The 22,143-nt window shown below is 44.9% G+C and overlaps 1 protein-coding gene across 1 annotated transcript in view; it reads left to right on the top strand.

Annotated features, from left to right (window-relative positions):
• Positions 1 to 22,143, top strand: part of gpc3 (glypican 3) — a 264,625-nt gene that overhangs the window by 203,227 nt on the left and 39,255 nt on the right. The window contains exon 6 of the mRNA XM_046323308.1: positions 16,831 to 16,948. Within this exon, the coding sequence (XP_046179264.1) occupies positions 16,831 to 16,948 (118 nt within the window). The remainder of the gene's footprint in view (positions 1 to 16,830; positions 16,949 to 22,143) is intronic.

The raw sequence follows: 22,143 nt of genomic DNA, 5'->3' as shown, positions 1-22,143 counted from the left end.
CAACTGTCAATGTCCTCTCTGAGAGAAGACTATATTTCCAACTGTCAATGTCCTCTCTGAGAGAAGACTATATTTCCAACTGTCAATGTCCTCTCTGAGAGATTACTATATTTCCAACTGTCAATGTCCTCTCTGAGAGATTACCATATTTCCAACTGTCAATGTCCTCTCTGAGAGATTACTATATTTCCAACTGTCAATGTCCTCTCTGAGAGAAGACTATATTTCCAACTGTCAATGTCCTCTCTGAGAGATTACTATATTTCCAACTGTCAATGTCCTCTCTGAGAGATTACTATATTTCCAACTGTCAATGTCCTCTCTGAGAGAAGACTATATTTCCAACTGTCAATGTCCTCTCTGAGAGATTACTATATTTCCAACTGTCAATGTCCTCTCTGAGAGATTACCATATTTCCAACTGTCAATGTCCTCTCTGAGAGATTACTATATTTCCAACTGTCAATGTCCTCTCTGAGAGAAGACTATATTTCCAACTGTCAATGTCCTCTCTGAGAGATTACTATATTTCCAACTGTCAATGTCCTCTCTGAGAGATTACTATATTTCCAACTGTCAATGTCCTCTCTGAGAGATTACTATATTTCCAACTGTCAATGTCCTCTCTGAGAGATTACTATATTTCCAACTGTCAATGTCCTCTCTGAGAGATTACTATATTTCCAACTGTCAATGTCCTCTCTCAGAGAAGACTATATTTCCAACTGTCAATGTCCTCTCTGAGAGATTACCATATTTCCAACTGTCAATGTCCTCTCTGAGAGATTACTATATTTCCAACTGTCAATGTCCTCTCTGAGAGAAGACTATATTTCCAACTGTCAATGTCCTCTCTGAGAGATTACTATATTTCCAACTGTCAATGTCCTCTCTGAGAAGACTTACTATATTTCCAACTGTCAATGTCCTCTCTGAGAATATTTCCAACTGAATGTCTCTCTGAGGAAGACTATTTCCAACTGTCAATGTCCTCTCTGAGAGATTACCATGTCAATTTCCAACTGTCAATGTCCTCTCTGAGAGATTACTATATTTCCAACTGTCAATGTCCTCTCTGAGGGAAGACTATATTTCCAACTGTCAATGTCCTCTCTGAGAGATTATTATATTTCCAACTGTCAATGTCCTCTCTGAGAGAAGACTATATTTCCAACTGTCAATGTCCTCTCTGAGAGATTACTATATTTCCAACTGTCAATGTCCTCTCTGAGAGATTATTATATTTCCAACTGTCAATGTCCTCTCTGAGAGAAGACTATATTTCCAACTGTCAATGTCCTCTCTGAGAGATTATTATATTTCCAACTGTCAATGTCCTCTCTGAGAGAAGACTATATTTCCAACTGTCAATGTCCTCTCTGAGAGAAGACTATATTTCCAACTGTCAATGTCCTTACTATATTTCCAACTGTCAATGTCCTCTCTGAGAGATTATTATATTTCCAACTGTCAATGTCCTCTCTGAGAGAAGACTATATTTCCAACTGTCAATGTCCTCTCTGAGAGATTACTATATTTCCAACTGTCAATGTCCTCTCTGAGAGAAGACTATATTTCCAACTGTCAATGTCCTCTCTGAGAGATTACCATATTTCCAACTGTAAATGTCCTCTCTGAGAGATTATTATATTTCCAACTGTCAATGTCCTCTCTGAGAGATTACTATATTTCCAACTGTCAATGTCCTCTCTGAGAGATTACCATATTTCCAACTGTCAATGTCCTCTCTGAGAGATTACTATATTTCCAACTGTCAATGTCCTCTCTGAGAGATTATTATATTTCCAACTATCAATGTCCTCTCTGAGAGAAGACTATATTTCCAACTATCAATGTCCTCTCTGAGAGAAGACTATATTTCCAACTATCAATGTCCTCTCTGAGAGAAGACTATATTTCCAACTGTCAATGTCCTCTCTGAGAGATTACTATATTTCCAACTGTCAATGTCCTCTCTGAGAGAAGACTATATTTCCAACTGTCAATGTCCTCTCTGAGAGAAGACTATATTTCCAACTGTCAATGTCCTCTCTGAGAGATTACTATATTTCCAACTGTCAATGTCCTCTCTGAGAGAAGACTATATTTCCAACTATCAATGTCCTCTCTGAGAGATTACTATATTTCCAACTGTCAATGTCCTCTCTGAGAGATTACTATATTTCCAACTGTCAATGTCCTCTCTGAGAGAAGACTATATTTCCAACTGTCAATGTCCTCTCTGAGAGAAGACTATGACTAAGCATTTCTCTGTTAGTCTACACCTGTTGTTAATGAAGCATGTGACAACTACAATTGGATTTGATTTGAGTCCTATCTTCTTTTCTTCTCATCCAGTTTATACCAAAAGGGCTTACCTTATCATAGCTTTTACACAGGGTAGATTCATCTCGAGCTCAGAATGCCTCTCACATAATTCTGTAGAGACATCGAGGTCAGAGCTAAATGTGTCTCTCGTTATCAGACGCGGCTTGCGTGTCACCTGTATCCAAGATCAAAGGAATGACACCTTAACATTATCTCAAATATGTTTTTAAACACACAGGGTGCCTCCTCACACCACACAAAAGGATGTGGGCAAACTCACAGCACTGAAAATAAACATACCACTTTTTTCTTAGTAATCTAATGTCATTTTCAAGTTGTGTCCATATCTAAATATTGCAGAATTTCTTAGTGCAAATTCTATTTATTTTCCACCACTTCATTCACACTTTGCTCTTTGTGTGTCATTATGCAACACTGAGATGCAGCTCCTAGCCCATAGCATGTATCATAGCTATTAACATCTAATCACTAGCCGTCATCAGCCTATCATGACCTGCACTACCAAAAGTATACTACACGACCAAATGCTCGTTTAACATCTCATTCCAAAATAAAAGCCGTTAATATTTAGTTCGTCCCCCCTTTGCTGCTATAACAGCCTCCACTCTGGGAAGGCTTTCCACTAGATGTTGGAACATTGGAAGCCGCAGCATTCAGCCACAAAAGCATTTGTGAGGTCGGGCAATGATGTTGGGTGATTAGGCCTTGCTCACAGTCTGCGTTCCTATTCATCCCAAAGGGGTTTGATGGGGTTGAGGTAAGGGCTCTCTACAGGCCAGTCAAGTTCTTCCCCACTGATCTCCACAAACCATTTCTGTATGGATCTCTCTTTGTGCACAAGGACATTGTCATGCCAAAATTGTTGCCACAAAGTTGGAAGCACTGAATTGTCTAGAATGTCATTGTATGCTGTAGTGTTAAGATTTCCCTTCACCGGAACCAAAGGACCTAGCCAGAACCATGAAGTACAGCCCCAGACCATTATTGCTCCTTGAACAAACCTTACAGTTGGCACTATGCTTTGGGGCAGGTAGCGTTCTCCTGGCATCCGTCAAACTCAGATACGTCCGTCAGACGGTGAAGCGTGATTCATCACTCCAAAGAACGCGTTTCTACTGATCAAGAGTCCAATGGCGGCAAGCTTTACACCTCGGCCATGGAAACCCATTTCATGAAGCCCCCGACAAACAGTTCTTGTGCTGACGTTGCTTCCAGAGGCTGTTTGGAACTTGGTAGTGAGTGTTGCAACTGAGGATAGAATTTTTACATGCTACGCGCTTCAGTACTCGGCGGTCCAGTTCTGTGAGCTTGTGTGGCCTACCACTTCACGGCTGAGCCGTTGTTGCTCCTAGACATTTCCACTTCACAATAACAGCACTTGACTCATTGGAAAGGTGGCATCCTATGACGGTGCCACGTTGAGAGTCACTGAGCTCTTCAGTAAGGCCATTCTACTGCCAATGTTTTATATGGAGATTGCATGGCTGTGTGCTCGATTTTGTACACCTGTCAGCAATGGGTGTGGCTGAAATAGCAGAATCCACTCATTTGAGGGGTTGTCCACATACACTATATATACAAAAGTATGTTCTCTATCTGCTGGTAGTATATCACATGTCTCTATTATTAATGTGATTAGAAGGATAAATAACGGTGGAAATGTAATTAAGGGTTTAATGAAAAGTATGAGTTAGGTGGCACCGTGTTAATGAGGAGCTGATGGATGATGGAGCAGGGAGGAGAGGAGTGGGGAGGGGAGAGGAGGGTTGGTGAGAGAAGGGTTGGGAAAGGGGGGTGGAGGAGAGGGGGTGTGTCATAGACACATGGCTTCACACTGTGCCATCGCCCCTCCCTGCAGCTGTTGGCTTCTTCAGACACTCCATTTCCTCTTCCTCTGACCTCTTTTTGACTTTCCTGTTCTCAGCAAACCATCTCTTTCCTTTCCTGTTCTCAGCAAACCATCTCTTTCCTTTCCTGTTCTCAGCATACCATCACTGTCCTCGCTGGTTAAATTGTCCTCACCGTTTAAACGCACATTTGTCACAATGAAAGTTTGATCGCCAACTTGTAATCCTAAAAATAATTAAATGAGTTACCTCTGGTTTGTTCAGCCATTTCGATGAGTTAGGGTTAGAGTTCTGGGATAAATGCCAAAAATAAGGTTAACACATGCTTAGGAGATCTGATACATTTTGTTCTATGAGATAATATCAGTCAGTTAACTGAAGAAAAAAAAGATGCCATTTCCATTTCTCTCTGTGAGGATCGAAACTGGAGACAGGACAAAGTAACGATGCAGACACAGGGAGCAACCGGGAGAGCAGACAGCTATAGACAGGGAAATCAACAACGGGAAGGAGTCCAGTTGCGTCCAACGAGCGCTGCTGCGCATAGTGATGGTAACAGGTGTGCGTAATGAAGGGCAGCCTTGCGCCCTCGAGCGCCAGAAAGGGAGAGCGGGAGCATGCGTGACAGCTCTCTATGAGAGGATATACTGTAAGATAACATCAATCATTTTCACCCTTATCGTGATGGTGCACAGGCAGCTAGCTATGCCTTAGTCTGTGTGAGCCAGTCATCCTTTAATCAGTTTCTCATTCCTTTGGGGGGGTGTTCCTCTTCTATTCAGCTGTGTAAACACACCTGTCTGGTTGCGTGCGTGGGGCCATTCTCCGAGTTTGACATGCTGATAGCATCAGAGTTTGGTTCATAAAGGGTTAAAGCCAGGCGTAGCAGAGAGCACGACAGCACCTGGGAGAATGCTTCAGTACAATATAACACAGAGGAAGCGTTCCAGCCTGGGCTGCTTCAGTACAATATAACACAGAGGAAGAGTTCCAACCTGGGCTGCTTCAGTACAATATAACACAGAGGAAGAGTTCCAACCTGGGCTCTGTCAGTACAATATAACACAGAGGAAGAGTTCCAACCTGGGCTCTGTCAGTACAATATAACACAGAGGAAGAGTTCCAACCTGGGCTGCTTCAGTACAATATAACACAGAGGAAGAGTTCCAACCTGGGCTCTGTCAGTACAATATAACACAGAGGAAGAGTTCCAACCTGGGCTGCTTCAGTACAATATAACACAGAGGAAGAGTTCCAACCTGGGCTGTGTCAGTACAATATAACACAGAGGAAGAATTCCAACCTGGGCTGCTTCAGTACAATATAACACAGAGGAAGAGTTCCAACCTGGGCTGCTTCAGTACAATATAACACAGAGGAAGAGTTCCAAACTGGGCTGCTTCAGTACAATATAACACAGAGGAAGAGTTCCAACCTGGGCTCTGTCAGTACAATATAACACAGAGGAAGAGTTCCAACCTGGGCTCTGTCAGTACAATATAACACAGAGGAAGAGTTCCAACCTGGGCTGCTTCAGTACAATATAACACAGAGGAAGAGTTCCAACCTGGGCTGTGTCAGTACAATATAACACAGAGGAAGAATTCCAACCTGGGCTGCTTCAGTACAATATAACACAGAGGAAGAGTTCCAACCTGGGCTGCTTCAGTACAATATAACACAGAGGAAGAGTTCCAACCTGGGCTCTGTCAGTACAATATAACACAGAGGAAGAGTTCCAACCTGGGCTCTGTCAGTACAATATAACACAGAGGAAGAGTTCCAACCTGGGCTGCTTCAGTACAATATAACACAGAGGAAGAGGTCCAACCTGGGCTGCTTCAGTACAATATAACACAGAGTAAGAGTTCCAACCTGGGCTCTGTCAGTACAATATAACACAGAGGAAGAGTTCCAACCTGGGCTCTGTCAGTACAATATAACACAGAGGAAGAGTTCCAACCTGGGCTCTGTCAGTACAATATAACACAGAGGAAGAGTTCCAACCTGGGCTGTGTCAGTACAATATAACACAGAGGAAGAGTTCCAACCTGGGCTCTGTCAGTACAATATAACACAGAGGAAGAGTTCCAACCTGGGCTGCTTCAGTACAATATAACACAGAGGAAGAGTTCCAACCTGGGCTGTGTCAGTACAATATAACACAGAGGAAGAATTCCAACCTGGGCTGCTTCAGTACAATATAACACAGAGGAAGAGTTCCAACCTGGGCTGCTTCAGTACAATATAACACAGAGGAAGAGTTCCAAACTGGGCTGCTTCAGTACAATATAACACAGAGGAAGAGTTCCAACCTGGGCTCTGTCAGTACAATATAACACAGAGGAAGAGTTCCAACCTGGGCTCTGTCAGTACAATATAACACAGAGGAAGAGTTCCAACCTGGGCTGCTTCAGTACAATATAACACAGAGTAAGAGGTCCAACCTGGGCTGCTTCAGTACAATATAACACAGAGTAAGAGTTCCAACCTGGGCTCTGTCAGTACAATATAACACAGAGGAAGAGTTCCAACCTGGGCTCTGTCAGTACAATATAACACAGAGGAAGAGTTCCAACCTGGGCTCTGTCAGTACAATATAACACAGAGGAAGAGTTCCAACCTGGGCTCTGTCAGTACAATATAACACAGAGGAAGAGTTCCAACCTGGGCTCTGTCAGTACAATATAACACAGAGGAAGAGTTCCAACCTGGGCTGTGTCAGTACAATATAACACAGAGGAAGAGTTCCAACCTGGGCTCTGTCAGTACAATATAACACAGAGGAAGAGTTCCAACCTGGGCTGCTTCAGTACAATATAACACAGAGGAAGAGTTCCAACCTGGGCTGTGTCAGTACAATATAACACAGAGGAAGAATTCCAACCTGGGCTGCTTCAGTACAATATAACACAGAGGAAGAGTTCCAACCTGGGCTGCTTCAGTACAATATAACACAGAGGAAGAGTTCCAAACTGGGCTGCTTCAGTACAATATAACACAGAGGAAGAGTTCCAACCTGGGCTCTGTCAGTACAATATAACACAGAGGAAGAGTTCCAACCTGGGCTCTGTCAGTACAATATAACACAGAGGAAGAGTTCCAACCTGGGCTGCTTCAGTACAATATAACACAGAGGAAGAGGTCCAACCTGGGCTGCTTCAGTACAATATAACACAGAGTAAGAGTTCCAACCTGGGCTCTGTCAGTACAATATAACACAGAGGAAGAGTTCCAACCTGGGCTCTGTCAGTACAATATAACACAGAGGAAGAGTTCCAACCTGGGCTCTGTCAGTACAATATAACACAGAGGAAGAGTTCCAACCTGTGCTGTGTCAGTACAATATAACACAGAGGAAGAGTTCCAACCTGGGCTGTGTCAGTACAATATAACACAGAGGAAGAGTTCCAACCTGGGCTCTGTCAGTACAATATAACACAGAGGAAGAGTTCCAACCTGGGCTGCTTCAGTACAATATAACACAGAGGAAGAGTTCCAACCTGGGCTGCTTCAGTACAATATAACACAGAGGAAGAGTTCCAACCTGGGCTGCTTCAGTACAATATAACACAGAGGAAGAGTTCCAACCTGGGCTCTGTCAGTACAATATAACACAGAGGAAGAGTTCCAACCTGGGCTGCTTCAGTACAATATAACACAGAGGAAGAGTTCCAACCTGGGCTGTGTCAGTACAATATAACACAGAGGAAGAGTTCCAACCCGGGCTGTGTCAGTACAATATAACACAGAGGAAGAGAGTTCCAACCTGGGCTGTGTCAGTACAATATAACACAGAGGAAGAGTTCCAACCTGGGCTCTGTCAGTACAATATAACACAGAGGAAGAGTTCCAACCTGGGCTCTGTCAGTACAATATAACACAGAGGAAGAGTTCCAACCTGGGCTGCTTCAGTACAATATAACACAGAGGAAGAGTTCCAAACTGGGCTGCTTCAGTACAATATAACACAGAGGAAGAGTTCCAACCTGGGCTCTGTCAGTACAATATAACACAGAGGAAGAGTTCCAACCTGGGCTCTGTCAGTACAATATAACACAGAGGAAGAGTTCCAACCTGGGCTGCTTCAGTACAATATAACACAGAGTAAGAGGTCCAACCTGGGCTGCTTCAGTACAATATAACACAGAGTAAGAGTTCCAACCTGGGCTCTGTCAGTACAATATAACACAGAGGAAGAGTTCCAACCTGGGCTCTGTCAGTACAATATAACACAGAGGAAGAGTTCCAACCTGGGCTCTGTCAGTACAATATAACACAGAGGAAGAGTTCCAACCTGTGCTGTGTCAGTACAATATAACACAGAGGAAGAGTTCCAACCTGGGCTGTGTCAGTACAATATAACACAGAGGAAGAGTTCCAACCTGGGCTCTGTCAGTACAATATAACACAGAGGAAGAGTTCCAACCTGGGCTGCTTCAGTACAATATAACACAGAGGAAGAGTTCCAACCTGGGCTGCTTCAGTACAATATAACACAGAGGAAGAGTTCCAACCTGGGCTGCTTCAGTACAATATAACACAGAGGAAGAGTTCCAACCTGGGCTCTGTCAGTACAATATAACACAGAGGAAGAGTTCCAACCTGGGCTGCTTCAGTACAATATAACACAGAGGAAGAGTTCCAACCTGGGCTGTGTCAGTACAATATAACACAGAGGAAGAGTTCCAACCCGGGCTGTGTCAGTACAATATAACACAGAGGAAGAGAGTTCCAACCTGGGCTGTGTCAGTACAATATAACACAGAGGAAGAGTTCCAACCTGGGCTCTGTCAGTACAATATAACACAGAGGAAGAGTTCCAACCTGGGCTCTGTCAGTACAATATAACACAGAGGAAGAGTTCCAACCTGGGCTCTGTCAGTACAATATAACACAGAGGAAGAGTTCCAACCTGGGCTGCTTCAGTACAATATAACACAGAGGAAGAGGTCCAACCTGGGCTGCTTCAGTACAATATAACACAGAGTAAGAGTTCCAACCTGGGCTCTGTCAGTACAATATAACACAGAGGAAGAGTTCCAACCTGGGCTCTGTCAGTACAATATAACACAGAGGAAGAGTTCCAACCTGGGCTCTGTCAGTACAATATAACACAGAGGAAGAGTTCCAACCTGGGCTGTGTCAGTACAATATAACACAGAGGAAGAGTTCCAACCTGGGCTGCTTCAGTACAATATAACACAGAGGAAGAGTTCCAACCTGGGCTGTGTCAGTACAATATAACACAGAGGAAGAATTCCAACCTGGGCTGCTTCAGTACAATATAACACAGAGGAAGAGTTCCAACCTGGGCTGCTTCAGTACAATATAACACAGAGGAAGAGTTCCAAACTGGGCTGCTTCAGTACAATATAACACAGAGGAAGAGTTCCAACCTGGGCTCTGTCAGTACAATATAACACAGAGGAAGAGTTCCAACCTGGGCTCTGTCAGTACAATATAACACAGAGGAAGAGTTCCAACCTGGGCTGCTTCAGTACAATATAACACAGAGGAAGAGGTCCAACCTGGGCTGCTTCAGTACAATATAACACAGAGTAAGAGTTCCAACCTGGGCTCTGTCAGTACAATATAACACAGAGGAAGAGTTCCAACCTGGGCTCTGTCAGTACAATATAACACAGAGGAAGAGTTCCAACCTGGGCTCTGTCAGTACAATATAACACAGAGGAAGAGTTCCAACCTGGGCTGTGTCAGTACAATATAACACAGAGGAAGAGTTCCAACCTGGGCTGTGTCAGTACAATATAACACAGAGGAAGAGTTCCAACCTGGGCTCTGTCAGTACAATATAACACAGAGGAAGAGTTCCAACCTGGGCTGCTTCAGTACAATATAACACAGAGGAAGAGTTCCAACCTGGGCTGCTTCAGTACAATATAACACAGAGGAAGAGTTCCAACCTGGGCTGCTTCAGTACAATATAACACAGAGGAAGAGTTCCAACCTGGGCTCTGTCAGTACAATATAACACAGAGGAAGAGTTCCAACCTGGGCTCTGTCAGTACAATATAACACAGAGGAAGAGTTCCAACCTGGGCTGCTTCAGTACAATATAACACAGAGGAAGAGTTCCAACCTGGGCTGCTTCAGTACAATATAACACAGAGGAAGAGTTCCAACCTGGGCTCTGTCAGTACAATATAACACAGAGGAAGAGTTCCAACCTGGGCTCTGTCAGTACAATATAACACAGAGGAAGAGTTCCAACCTGGGCTCTGTCAGTACAATATAACACAGAGGAAGAGTTCCAACCTGGGCTCTGTCAGTACAATATAACACAGAGGAAGAGTTCCAACCTGGGCTGTGTCAGTACAATATAACACAGAGGAAGAGTTCCAACCTGGGCTGTGTCAGTACAATATAACACAGAGGAAGAGTTCCAACCTGGGCTCTGTCAGTACAATATAACACAGAGGAAGAGTTCCAACCTGGGCTGCTTCAGTACAATATAACACAGAGGAAGAGTTCCAACCTGGGCTGCTTCAGTACAATATAACACAGAGGAAGAGTTCCAACCTGGGCTGCTTCAGTACAATATAACACAGAGGAAGAGTTCCAACCTGGGCTCTGTCAGTACAATATAACACAGAGGAAGAGTTCCAACCTGGGCTCTGTCAGTACAATATAACACAGAGGAAGAGTTCCAACCTGGGCTGCTTCAGTACAATATAATACAGAGGAAGAGTTCCAACCTGGGCTGCTTCAGTACAATATAACACAGAGGAAGAGTTCCAACCTGGGCTCTGTCAGTACAATATAACACAGAGGAAGAGTTCCAACCTGGGCTGCTTCAGTACAATATAACACAGAGGAAGAGTTCCAACCTGGGCTGTGTCAGTACAATATAACACAGAGGAAGAGTTCCAACCCGGGCTGTGTCAGTACAATATAACACAGAGGAAGAGAGTTCCAACCTGGGCTGTGTCAGTACAATATAACACAGAGGAAGAGTTCCAACCTGGGCTCTGTCAGTACAATATAACACAGAGGAAGAGTTCCAACCTGGGCTCTGTCAGTACAATATAACACAGAGGAAGAGTTCCAACCTGGGCTCTGTCAGTACAATATAACACAGAGGAAGAGTTCCAACCTGGGCTGTGTCAGGGAAGAGTTCCAACCTGGGCTCTGTCAGTACAATATAACACAGAGGAAGAGTTCCAACCTGGGCTGCTTCAGTACAATATAACACAGAGGAAGAGTTCCAACCTGGGCTGTGTCAGTACAATATAACACAGAGGAAGAATTCCAACCTGGGCTGCTTCAGTACAATATAACACAGAGGAAGAGTTCCAACCTGGGCTGCTTCAGTACAATATAACACAGAGGAAGAGTTCCAAACTGGGCTGCTTCAGTACAATATAACACAGAGGAAGAGTTCCAACCTGGGCTCTGTCAGTACAATATAACACAGAGGAAGAGTTCCAACCTGGGCTCTGTCAGTACAATATAACACAGAGGAAGAGTTCCAACCTGGGCTGCTTCAGTACAATATAACACAGAGGAAGAGGTCCAACCTGGGCTGCTTCAGTACAATATAACACAGAGTAAGAGTTCCAACCTGGGCTCTGTCAGTACAATATAACACAGAGGAAGAGTTCCAACCTGGGCTCTGTCAGTACAATATAACACAGAGGAAGAGTTCCAACCTGGGCTCTGTCAGTACAATATAACACAGAGGAAGAGTTCCAACCTGGGCTAGTACAATATAACACAGAGGAAGAGTTCCAACCTGGGCTGTGTCAGTACAATATAACACAGAGGAAGAGTTCCAACCTGGGCTCTGTCAGTACAATATAACACAGAGGAAGAGGAAGTTCCAACCTGGGCTGCTTCAGTACAATATAACACAGAGGAAGAGTTCCAACCTGGGCTGCTTCAGTACAATATAACACAGAGGAAGAGTTCCAACCTGGGCTGCTTTAGTACAATATAACACAGAGGAAGAGTTCCAACCTGGGCTCTGTCAGTACAATATAACACAGAGGAATAGTTCCAACCTGGGCTCTGTCAGTACAATATAACACAGAGGAAGAGTTCCAACCTGGGCTGCTTCAGTACAATATAACACAGAGGAAGAGTTCCAACCTGGGCTGCTTCAGTACAATATAACACAGAGGAAGAGTTCCAACCTGGGCTCTGTCAGTACAATATAACACAGAGGAAGAGTTCCAACCTGGGCTGCTTCAGTACAATATAACACAGAGGAAGAGTTCCAACCTGGGCTGTGTCAGTACAATATAACACAGAGGAAGAGTTCCAACCTGGGCTGTGTCAGTACAATATAACACAGAGGAAGAGTTCCAACCTGGGCTGTGTCAGTACAATATAACACAGAGGAAGAGTTCCAACCTGGGCTCTGTCAGTACAATATAACACAGAGGAAGAGTTCCAACCTGGGCTCTGTCAGTACAATATAACACAGAGGAAGAGTTCCAACCTGGGCTCTGTCAGTACAATATAACACAGAGGAAGAGTTCCAACCTGGGCTGCTTCAGTACAATATAACACAGAGGAAGAGGTCAGTACAATATAACACAGAGGAAGAGTTCCAACCTGGGCTCTGTCAGTACAATATAACACAGAGGAAGAGTTCCAACCTGGGCTCTGTCAGTACAATATAACACAGAGGAAGAGTTCCAACCTGGGCTGCTTCAGTACAATATAACACAGAGGAAGAGTTCCAACCTGGGCTCTGTCAGTACAATATAACACAGAGGAAGAGTTCCAACCTGGGCTGCTTCAGTACAATATAACACAGAGGAAGAGTTCCAACCTGGGCTGCTTCAGTACAATATAACACAGAGGAATAGTTCCAACCTGGGCTCTGTCAGTACAATATAACACAGAGGAAGAGTTCCAACCTGGGCTCTGTCAGTACAATATAACACAGAGGAAGAGTTCCAACCTGGGCTCTGTCAGTACAATATAACACAGAGGAAGAGTTCCAACCTGGGCTGCTTCAGTACAATATAACACAGAGGAAGAGTTCCAACCTGGGCTGCTTCAGTACAATATAACACAGAGGAAGAGTTCCAACCTGGGCTGCTTCAGTACAATATAACACAGAGGAAGAGTTACAACCTGGGCTGCTTCAGTACAATATAACACAGAGGAAGAGTTCCAACCTGGGCTCTGTCAGTACAATATAACACAGAGGAAGAGTTCCAACCTGGGCTGCTTCAGTACAATATAACACAGAGGAAGAGTTCCAACCTGGGCTGCTTCAGTACAATATAACACAGAGGAAGAGTTCCAACCTGGGCTGTGTCAGTACAATATAACACAGAGGAAGAGTTCCAACCTGGGCTGCTTCAGTACAATATAACACAGAGGAAGAGTTCCAACCTGGGCTGTGTCAGTACAATATAACACAGAGGAAGAGTTCCAACCTGGGCTCTGTCAGTACAATATAACACAGAGGAAGAGTTCCAACCTGGGCTCTGTCAGTACAATATAACACAGAGGAAGAGTTACATTTACATTTACATTTAAGTCATTTAGCAGACGCTCTTATCCAGAGCGACTTACAAGTTCCAACCTGGGCTGTGTCAGTACAATATAACACAGAGTAAGAGTTCCAACCTGGGCTGTGTCAGTACAATATAACACAGAGTAAGAGTTCCAACCTGGGCTCTGTCAGTACAATATAACACAGAGGAAGAGTTCCAACCTGGGCTGTGTCAGTACAATATAACACAGAGGAAGAGTTCCAACCTGGGCTGCTTCAGTACAATATAACACAGAGGAAGAGTTCCAACCTGGGCTCTGTCAGTACAATATAACACAGAGGAAGAGTTCCAACCTGGGCTCTGTCAGTACAATATAACACAGAGGAAGAGTTCCAACCTGGGCTCTGTCAGTACAATATAACACAGAGGAAGAGTTCCAACCTGGGCTCTGTCAGTACAATATAACACAGAGGAAGAGTTCCAACCTGGGCTCTGTCAGTACAATATAACACAGAGGAAGAGTTCCAACCTGGGCTGCTTCAGTACAATATAACACAGAGGAAGAGTTCCAACCTGGGCTGCTTCAGTACAATATAACACAGAGGAAGAGTTCCAACCTGGGCTGTGCCAGTACAATATAACACAGAGGAAGAGTTCCAACCTGGGCTGCTTCAGTACAATATAACACAGAGGAAGAGTTCCAACCTGGGCTGCTTCAGTACAATATAACACAGAGGAAGAGTTCCAACCTGGGCTCTGTCAGTACAATATAACACAGAGGAAGAGTTCCAACCTGGGCTGTGTCAGTACAATATAACACAGAGGAAGAGTTCCAACCTGGGCTGCTTCAGTACAATATAACACAGAGGAAGAGTTCCAACCTGGGCTCTGTCAGTACAATATAACACAGAGGAAGAGTTCCAACCTGGGCTGTGTCAGTACAATATAACACAGAGGAAGAGTTCCAACCTGGGCTGCTTCAGTACAATATAACACAGAGGAAGAGTTCCAACCTGGGCTGCTTCAGTACAATATAACACAGAGGAAGAGTTCCAACCTGGGCTGTGTCAGTACAATATAACACAGAGGAAGAGTTCCAACCTGGGCTGCTTCAGTACAATATAACACAGAGGAAGAGTTCCAACCTGGGCTCTGTCAGTACAATATAACACAGAGGAAGAGTTCCAACCTGGGCTCTGTCAGTACAATATAACACAGAGGAAGAGTTCCAACCTGGGCTCTGTCAGTACAATATAACACAGAGGAAGAGTTCCAACCTGGGCTCTGTCAGTACAATATAACACAGAGGAAGAGTTCCAACCTGGGCTCTGTCAGTACAATATAACACAGAGGAAGAGTTCCAACCTGGGCTCTGTCAGTACAATATAACACAGAGGAAGAGTTCCAACCTGGGCTCTGTCAGTACAATATAACACAGAGGAAGAGTTCCAACCTGGGCTCTGACAGTACAATATAACACAGAGGAAGAGTTCCAACCTGGGCTCTGTCAGTACAATATAACACAGAGGAAGAGTTCCAACCTGGGCTGCTTCAGTACAATATAACACAGAGGAAGAGTTCCAACCTGGGCTGCTTCAGTACAATATAACACAGAGGAAGAGTTCCAACCTGGGCTGTGTCAGTACAATATAACACAGAGGAAGAGTTCCAACCTGGGCTGCTTCAGTACAATATAACACAGAGGAAGAGTTCCAACCTGGGCTGCTTCAGTACAATATAACACAGAGGAAGAGTTCCAACCTGGGCTCTGTCAGTACAATATAACACAGAGGAAGAGTTCCAACCTGGGCTGCTTCAGTACAATATAACACAGAGGAAGAGTTCCAACCTGGGCTCTGTCAGTACAATATAACACAGAGGAAGAGTTCCAACCAGGGCTGCTTCAGTACAATATAACACAGAGGAAGAGTTCCAACCTGGGCTGCTTCAGTACAATATAACACAGAGGAAGAGTTACAACCTGGGCTGTGTCAGTACAATATAACACAGAGGAAGAGTTCCAACCTGGGCTCTGTCAGTACAATATAACACAGAGGAAGAGTTCCAACCTGGGCTCTGTCAGTACAATATAACACAGAGGAAGAGTTCCAACCTGGGCTGCTTCAGTACAATATAACACAGAGGAAGAGTTCCAACCTGGGCTGCTTCAGTACAATATAACACAGAGGAAGAGTTCCAACCTGGGCTGCTTCAGTACAATATAACACAGAGGAAGAGTTCCAACCTGGGCTCTGTCAGTACAATATAACACAGAGGAAGAGTTCCAACCTGGGCTCTGTCAGTACAATATAACACAGAGGAAGAGTTCCAACCTGGGCTGCTTCAGTACAATATAACACAGAGGAAGAGTTCCAACCTGGGCTCTGTCAGTACAATATAACACAGAGGAAGAGTTCCAACCTGGGCTCTGTCAGTACAATATAACACAGAGGAAGAGTTCCAACCTGGGCTCTGTCAGTACAATATAACACAGAGGAAGAGTTCCAACCTGGGCTCTGTCAATACAATATAACACAGAGGAAGAGTTCCAACCTGGGCTGCTTCAGTACAATATAACACAGAGGAAGAGTTCCAACCTGGGCTGCTTCAGTACAATATAACACAGAGGAAGAGTTCCAACCTGGGCTGCTTCAGTACAATATAACACAGAGGAAGAGTTCCAACATATTTTTCTTCCTCCTCCACCTATCTACCTCTGACTACGCCTCTGCAGGATGTTATCCGTCTGGGACTGGGGCTTTCCGTTCTGTGATTCAGGCTATCTAATCAAATGAAATGTTCTCACTACTCTACGTAGTAAACTGATTGGAGGATAGATTGGGGATATGACGTATGAACATGCATCATCTTATCTTACACATAATATTCAATTATTGACTTATGAATGCACCTCAAGTTACTGGTGATGTGTTTCTAAATTGTTAAAAATCCTGTCTGAAGAGCTTCTATTCGTCTTATCAACACTAGATGGCGATAGAGCTTCATATTGGGCACTAATCTGTGGAGTGTCGTCAAATGTCCTTCCTGTTCACTATACCATTCATGTGATTGATTTAACACCAAACAGAACAATGCAGCTTTTCAAAAATGGATCTGATGAAACTTACATTTTTCTTTTCTTTTTCTGTCTTCTCCAGGTTTCCTGTCCCAGTGAAGCGCTCTCACCCTCATGGCCCTGACCCTAAGATCAAAGCCCCTGAACCAGTCATCTCCCAGATCATCGACAAACTCAAACACATCAACCAGGTGGTCTGCGTGTGTGTGTGTGTGTGTTTGTGTGTGTGTGTGTGTGTGTGTGTGTGTGTGTGTGCGTGCGTGCGTGCGTGCGTGCGTGTGCGTTTATGCGTTTGTGGGTACTTTCATATATGTTTATGCTCAGATCAGTCAAAACAGACTGTTGATGGAGAGCACATGTGTGGCCCCTACCCCTGGGCTTAGCCCCTATCATTGAGCCTAGCCCCTACCCCTGGGCCTAGCCCCTATCACTGAGCTTAGCCCCTACCCCTGAGCCTAGCCCCTACCCCTGAGCCTAGCCCCTACCCCTGGGCCTAGCCCCTATCACTGAGCTTAGCCCCTACCCCTGGGCCTAGCCCCTACCCCTGGGCTTAGCCCCTATCACTGAGCCTAGCCCCTACCCCTGGGCCTAGCCCCTATCACTGAGCTTAGCCCCTACCCCTGAGCCTAGCCCCTACCCCTAAGCCTAGCACCTACCCCTGGGCCTAGCCCCTATCACTGAGCTTAGCCCCTACCCCTGAGCCTAGCCCCTACCCCTGAGCCTAGCCCCTACCCCTGGGCCTAGCCCCTATCACTGAGCCTAGCCCCTATCACTGAGCCTAGCCCCTATCACTGAGCCTAGCCCCTATCACTGAGCTTAGCCCCTACCCCTGAGCCTAGCCCCTACCCCTGGGCCTAGCCCCTATCACTGAGCTTAGCCCCTATCACTGAGCCTAGCCCCTATCACTGAGCCTAGCCCCTATCACTGAGCCTAGCCCCTATCACTGAGCTTAGCCCCTACCCCCGAGCCTAGCCCCTATCACTGAGCCTAGCCCCTATCACTGAGCCTAGCCCCTATCACTGAGCCTAGCCCCTACCCCTGGGCCTAGCCCCTATCACTGAGCCTAGCCCCTATCACTTAGCCTAGCCCCTATCACTGAGCCTAGCCCCTATCACTGAGCTTAGCCCCTACCCCTGAGCCTAGCCCCTACCCCTGGGCCTAGCCCCTATCACTGAGCTTAGCCCCTACCCCTGAGCTTAGCCCCTACCCCTGGGCCTAGCCCCTATCACTGAGCTTAGCCCCTACCCCTGAGCCTAGCCCCTACCCCTGAGCCTAGCCCCTACCCCTGAGCCTAGCCCCTACCCCTTGTTCTGACTCAGCCATATGGAATACAGGTTACTCTGTAGAACTATCTGGTTCTGACCCAGCCATATGGAATACAGGTTACTCTGCAGCTACAGTTGTGGCCGGAAGTTTACATACACCTCAGCCAAATACATTTAAACTCAGTTTTTCACAAATCCTGACATTTAATCCTCGTAAAAATTCCCTGTTTTAGGTCAGTTAGGATCACCACTTTATTTTAAGAATGTGAAATGTCGGAATAATTGTAGAGAGAATGATTTATTTCAGCTTTTATTTCTTTCATCACATTCCCAGTGGGTCAGAAGTTTACATACACTCAATTAGTATTTGGTAGCATTGCCTCTAAATTGTTTAACTTGGGTCAAATGTTTTGGGTAGCCTTAGAGACATCATAACATAGAGACATGAGGGGACATCAGGTCATAGATACATCAGGTCATAGAGACATTAGCACATAGAGACATCAGGTCATAGAGACATCAGGTCATAGAGACATCAGGACATAGATACATCAGGGGACATCAGGTCATAGATACATCAGGTCATAGAGACATTAGCACATAGAGACATCAGCACATAGAGACATCAGGTCATAGAGACATCAGCACATAGAGACATCAGGGCATAGAGATATCAGGACATAGAGACATCAGGACATAGAGACATCAGGACATAGAGACATCAGTACATAGAGACATCAGGACATAGAGACATCAGTACATAGAGACATCAGGACATAGAGACATCAGGACATAGAGACATCAGTACATAGAGACATCAGCACATAGAGATATCAGGGCATATAGTCATCAGGGCACACCATGACATAGAGACATTAAGACATAGAGACACCAGGACATATATACATCAGGGGACATCAGGACATAGATACATCAGGGGACATCAGGACATAGAGACATTAGTACATAGAGACATCAGGTGACATCAGTACATAGAGACATCAGAACATAGAGACATCAGTACATAGAGACATCAGGGGACATCAGGACATAGAGACATCAGAACATAGAGACATCAGGTGACATCAGGACATAGAGACATCAGAACATAGAGACATCAGGTGACATCAGGACATAGAGACATCAGAACATAGAGACATCAGTACATAGAGACATCAGGGGACATCAGGTCATAGAGACATTAGCACATAGAGACATCAGAACATAGAGACATCAGTACATAGAGACATCAGTACATAGAGACATCAGGGGATATCAGGGCATAGAGACATCAGGACATAGAGACATCAGCACATAGAGACACCAGCACATAGAGACATCAGCACATAGAGACATCAGCACATAGAGACATCAGCACATAGAGACATCAGCACATAGAAACATCAGCACATAGAGACATCAGTACATAGAAACATCAGGACATAGAGACATCAGGACATAGAGACATCAGGACATGGATACATCAGAACATAGAGACATCAGGACATAGAGACATCAGGACATAGAGACATCAGGGGACATCAGGTCATAGAGACATCAGCACATAGAGACATCAGCACATAGAGACATCAGCACATAGAGACACCAGGACATAGAGACATCAGGACATGGATACATCAGGACATAGATGCATCAGGACATAGAGACATCAGGACATAGAGACATCAAGACATAGAGACATCAGGACATAGAGACATCAGGACATAGACACATCAGCACATAGAGACATCAGCACATAGAGACATCAGGACATAGAGACATCAAGACATAGAGACATCAGGACATTGAGACATCAGGACATAGAGACATCAGCACATAGAGACATCAGGACATTGAGACATCAGGACATAGAGACATCAGCACATAGAGACATCAGGACATAGAGACATCAGCACATAGAGACATCAGGACATAGAGACATCAAGACATATAGACATCAGGACATAGAGACATCAGCACATAGAGACATCAGGACATTGAGACATCAGGACATAGAGACATCAGCACATAGAGACATCAGGACATTGAGACATCAGGACATAGAGACATCAGGACATAGAGACATCAGCACAGAGACATCAGGACATTGAGACATCAGGACATAGAGACATCAGCACAGAGACATCAGGATGTGGAAACGTGTTTCAACAGAGCGTCTGCTAAATTAAAAACATTGCTCATAGAAACACATTACTATTGGATAGACATTCTAACATACCTATTAAGAATATATATATATATATTGTACATTGCTCAATTTTTGCACAACACCTTAGGATCATTTAGGTCACTGCTACCTGGACTATTCTGACAGTGTGGGGATCAAAGGTTTTGTGACGGGCAACAGGACCAGCTCTACCATCATCACACTGACTAAGGCTCTGCTGTCTGTCATCAAGGCCCCCTACATACCAACTGCTCCTCCGTTTCTATGACAACCCACCTCAGAGGGAGCCGAGGGTGCTAACAGGTGCCCGCCCATACCCTCCCAGTCTGACTCAGTAGCTAGTTGGTTGTATCAGCCAATGAGATCTGTGTTCTCCCTGGTTGTTGTTGTAAGGTTCTGGCTGTTGACATGCAGGACTGAACCCCCCTCTGCTTCTACAGGGAGCCCAGGTCAGGTCAGCTTCCCTCCCTCTGTGTGTGTGTGTGTGTGTGTGTGTGTGTGTGTGTGTGTGTGTGTGTGTGTGTGTGTGTGTGTGTGTGTGTGTGTGTGTGTGTGTGTGTGTGTGTGTGTGTGTGTGTGTGTGTTTGCGTGCGTGCGCGTGTGCGTGCGTGCGTGCGCGCGCGCGTGCGTGTGTGTGTGATTGCGTCGATCAGAGGGGCTAGTGCTTGTGTGCTGAAGGCCTGTCTCAATGGATTACTGTATCTCTCTCCTGTTCAAACAAACTGGGAAAGGACATGTAAGGAGGAACTGTGCCCCCTCTCTTCCCCAGCTCAAGGGGAGGGTGTGGGAGTGGGGGGGGGGGGGATCCACCTCAGGGAGACGCTGTAATTTTCTCAATTGCTTTTTCTGCATTACCTCATGCACACTTAGTCCCTCCCCTGAGGAGAGGATAGATTTTTGGTTGTGAGATTTCAGTGCTCCCCCACCCCCTCCTACCCTCAGTCCTGTCTCTCTCTCTCAAAGCTCTGCTTCTTCAAATCCTCTTTCTATTTACTTTACACACACACACATAAAGTGAATGATAGACATAGGTACAGCAAGTGTACAATGAAATGATAATGCCAGAGAAGCCGGTGTTTGGAGGATATATTGGCGTGTTGTTCGTCCAGGGCACACTGGCGTCGAGGGCATTTTCACTTTTACTAAACGTGTTACCAACATCTTCAAATTATGAGTTACATAAAGTGCATTTGGAAATTATTCAGACCGCTTGACTTTTTCCACATTCTGTTACGTTACAGCCTTGTTCTTAAATTGATTAAATTGTTTTATTTTCTTATCAGTCTACACACAATACTCCATAATGAAAAAGCAACAACAGGTTTTTATACATTTTTGCAAGTGTATTCAAAGTAAAAAACGGAAATATCTCATTTACATAAGTATTCAGACCCTTTACTCAGTACTTTGTTGAATCACCTTTGGCAGCGATCACAGCCTTGGGTAGGACGCTACAAGCTTTGCCCACTTGTATTTGAGGTGTTTCTCCCATTCTTCTCTGCAGATCCTCTCAGCTCTGTCAAGTTGAAAGGGGAGCGTTGCTGCACAGCTATTTTCAGGTCTCTCCAGAGATGTTTGATCAGGTTCAAGTCTGGGCTCTGGCTGGGCCACTCAATGACATTCAGAGACTTGTCCCGAAGTCACTCCTGCGTTGTCTTGACTGTGTGCTTAGGGTCATTGTCCTGTTGGAAGGTGAACCTTTGCCCCAGTCTGAGGTCCTGAGAGCTCTGGAGCAGGTTTTCATCAATGATCTCTCTGTACTTTTCTCTGTTCATCTTTCCCTTGATCCTCACTGGTCTCCAAGTCCCTGCGGCTGAAAAACTTCCCCACAGCATGATGCTGCCACCAAAATGCTTCACCATAGGGATGGTGCCAGGTTTCCTCCAGACGTGACGCTTGGCATTCAGGCCAAAGAGTTCAATCTTGGTAGAAAAAGAAGGTG

This window comes from Oncorhynchus gorbuscha, linkage group LG23 (assembly GCF_021184085.1).
Source record: "Oncorhynchus gorbuscha isolate QuinsamMale2020 ecotype Even-year linkage group LG23, OgorEven_v1.0, whole genome shotgun sequence".
Classification (NCBI taxonomy): Eukaryota; Metazoa; Chordata; class Actinopteri; order Salmoniformes; family Salmonidae; genus Oncorhynchus; species Oncorhynchus gorbuscha.
The sequence above is the reverse complement of the archived record's forward strand: the minus strand, read 5'-3'. Positions and strand labels throughout refer to the sequence as shown.